Below are 1,943 nucleotides of genomic sequence, written 5' to 3'. Positions count from 1 at the left end.
TCGATGTTTGTTGGTTCTGTGGTCGATGTTTGTTGGTTCTGTGGTCGATGTTTGTTGGTTCTGTGGCCGATGTTTGACTGTCATATTGGTTGTGTCACGTAGATTTTAGTTTGCTATGGATCATCCATCAGTGCCTGTAGGGATGGAGTCGCTCCGTTCTGAAGGGAACTAGCATGTTGGGAACAGCAGGCGTCAAAGTGAGGAAGAGGAGAACAACTTTCTTTGCTTCTTTTCCCTTCATGTTCTGTCTGAGCAGAACCTCTCATGGCGTTTATCACCCGTGTCCTCATTTACTCTTCTTCTTCAGTCCGACAGGAAAGAAGTTCCGGAGTAAGCCTCAGCTGGCTCGTTACCTCGGAAACGCCGTGGACCTGGCATGTTTTGACTTTCGCACGGGGAAGATGATGCCTGGAAAGCTGCAGAAGAACAAGCAGAAGTTCCGACACGACGCACTCAGCCTGGCTAAGGTAACCTGTGAGGGCGGGGCTTAGGCATATGACCAGATTTTCCTGCTGGGAGGGAGCAGCTGCCATAGAGCGCCCAGGCTGTCTGACTGGGATCTTCTGGGTTCCTCAGCCTGCTTTCAGTCGCTGTTTAAGGTGCGACTCATCCTGATGTCAGAGTAACTCTACCTTTTTTTTCCTGCAGGGAGGGAAACCAGACCTGAACACGGCTCTGCCCATCAGACAGACAGCGTCCATTTTCAAACAGCCTGTTACCAAGGTAACCAGTCACCCTGGAAACAAGGTGAAGACAGACCTGCAGAGGGCCGTTGAGCCGCCCCGACAGGTGAGACCCTGGCATTCTCCCAGTGTCTGGCAGGAACCTGAGGAACCCGGGTTTCTCCAGGCAGGAACTTCTGGGATTAACACTGTTCTCGTCTGCAGCTGTTCTGGGAGAGGCGGCTCAGAGGTTTGCGCTCATCAGACGTCTCTGAGGAAGTCCTCCATGCCATGGAGCTCCCCAAAGGCCTGCAGGGTAACCCAGACCTCCAGTCAATCCGGCCTCCTACTCCCAGTTTAGCCCCTGACTCCCCCGCCTTCTTTCCCCTGCAGGTATCGGGCCGGACTCTAGCGATGATGTTCTGCTGTCGGCCATCGCCAGCGCGCTGCACATGAGCTCGACTCCCATCACGGGCCAGACGTCGGTGGCAGCCGAGAAGAACCCGACCATCTGGCTGAACACCGCACAGCCGCTCTGCAAGTCCTTCACCGTGACGGACGAGCAGATCCGGTGAGAGCCGCTGGGAGCTGGGAAGGTTTACTGGCCGGATCTCCATTCTGTGTTAGAACCAAACCAGAATCTCTCTCCCAGTCTCAGTAGAACCTCCTGATAACCAGATTCATTAAACCCTGGAGGTCCAGGTTCTTCAGAAGCTTCTCCCTCAGAAGAACCTTGATGGAGCTCATTAGTGATCAGAACCTGATGTATGTGCAGGGAGCAGGAGCTGAAGGTCTACCAAGCCCGGAGGGTTCTGGAGGAGGCGCTGACCGCCGACGGCTTGGCTAGAGCCGCTGAGAACAGCCGGGTTCCACTCCGAGGGAAGACGGCGTAACAACGGACAGGTGGGTCAGGGAACGAGGCTCACAGTGGGCTGCACTGTTCACTGGATCAGGTTGACCTCTGCTGGTTGTCACGGTAACCAGGTGTCTGGGTTTACAATAAAGCAGTAAGGCACGACGTGTCTGAGGAACCGTCTAAAGAACCGTCTGAGGTCAGAGGAACCGTCTGAGGTCAGAGGGAGCGTCTGAGGTCAGAGGGAGCGTCAGAGGAACCGTCTGAGTTCAGAGGGAGCGTCTGAGGTCAGAGGAACCGTCTGAGGTCAGAGGAACCGTCTGAGGTCAGAGGGAGCGTCTGAGGTCAGAGGAACCGTCTGAGTTCAGAGGGAGCGTCTGAGGTCAGAGGAACCGTCTGAGGTCAGAGGGAGCGTCTGAGGTCAGAGG

General features: G+C 55.4%; 1 protein-coding gene across 1 annotated transcript in view; it reads left to right on the top strand.

Annotated features, from left to right (window-relative positions):
* Nucleotides 1-1,943, top strand: part of LOC107103630 (methyl-CpG-binding domain protein 2-like) — a 17,378-nt gene that overhangs the window by 11,242 nt on the left and 4,193 nt on the right. Inside the window, exons 2-6 of the mRNA XM_015403404.1 lie at nt 308-467; nt 649-789; nt 888-978; nt 1,056-1,233; nt 1,438-1,565. Coding sequence (XP_015258890.1) covers nt 308-467; nt 649-789; nt 888-978; nt 1,056-1,233; nt 1,438-1,555 — 688 coding nt within the window. The 3' untranslated portion in view covers nt 1,556-1,565. The remainder of the gene's footprint in view (nt 1-307; nt 468-648; nt 790-887; nt 979-1,055; nt 1,234-1,437; nt 1,566-1,943) is intronic.

The sequence above is a fragment of the Cyprinodon variegatus genome, unplaced genomic scaffold (genome assembly GCF_000732505.1).
Source record: "Cyprinodon variegatus isolate N-32 unplaced genomic scaffold, C_variegatus-1.0 Scaffold1491, whole genome shotgun sequence".
In the NCBI taxonomy this organism is placed as follows: Eukaryota; Metazoa; Chordata; class Actinopteri; order Cyprinodontiformes; family Cyprinodontidae; genus Cyprinodon; species Cyprinodon variegatus.
This window is presented reverse-complemented; position numbering and strand designations above follow the sequence as displayed.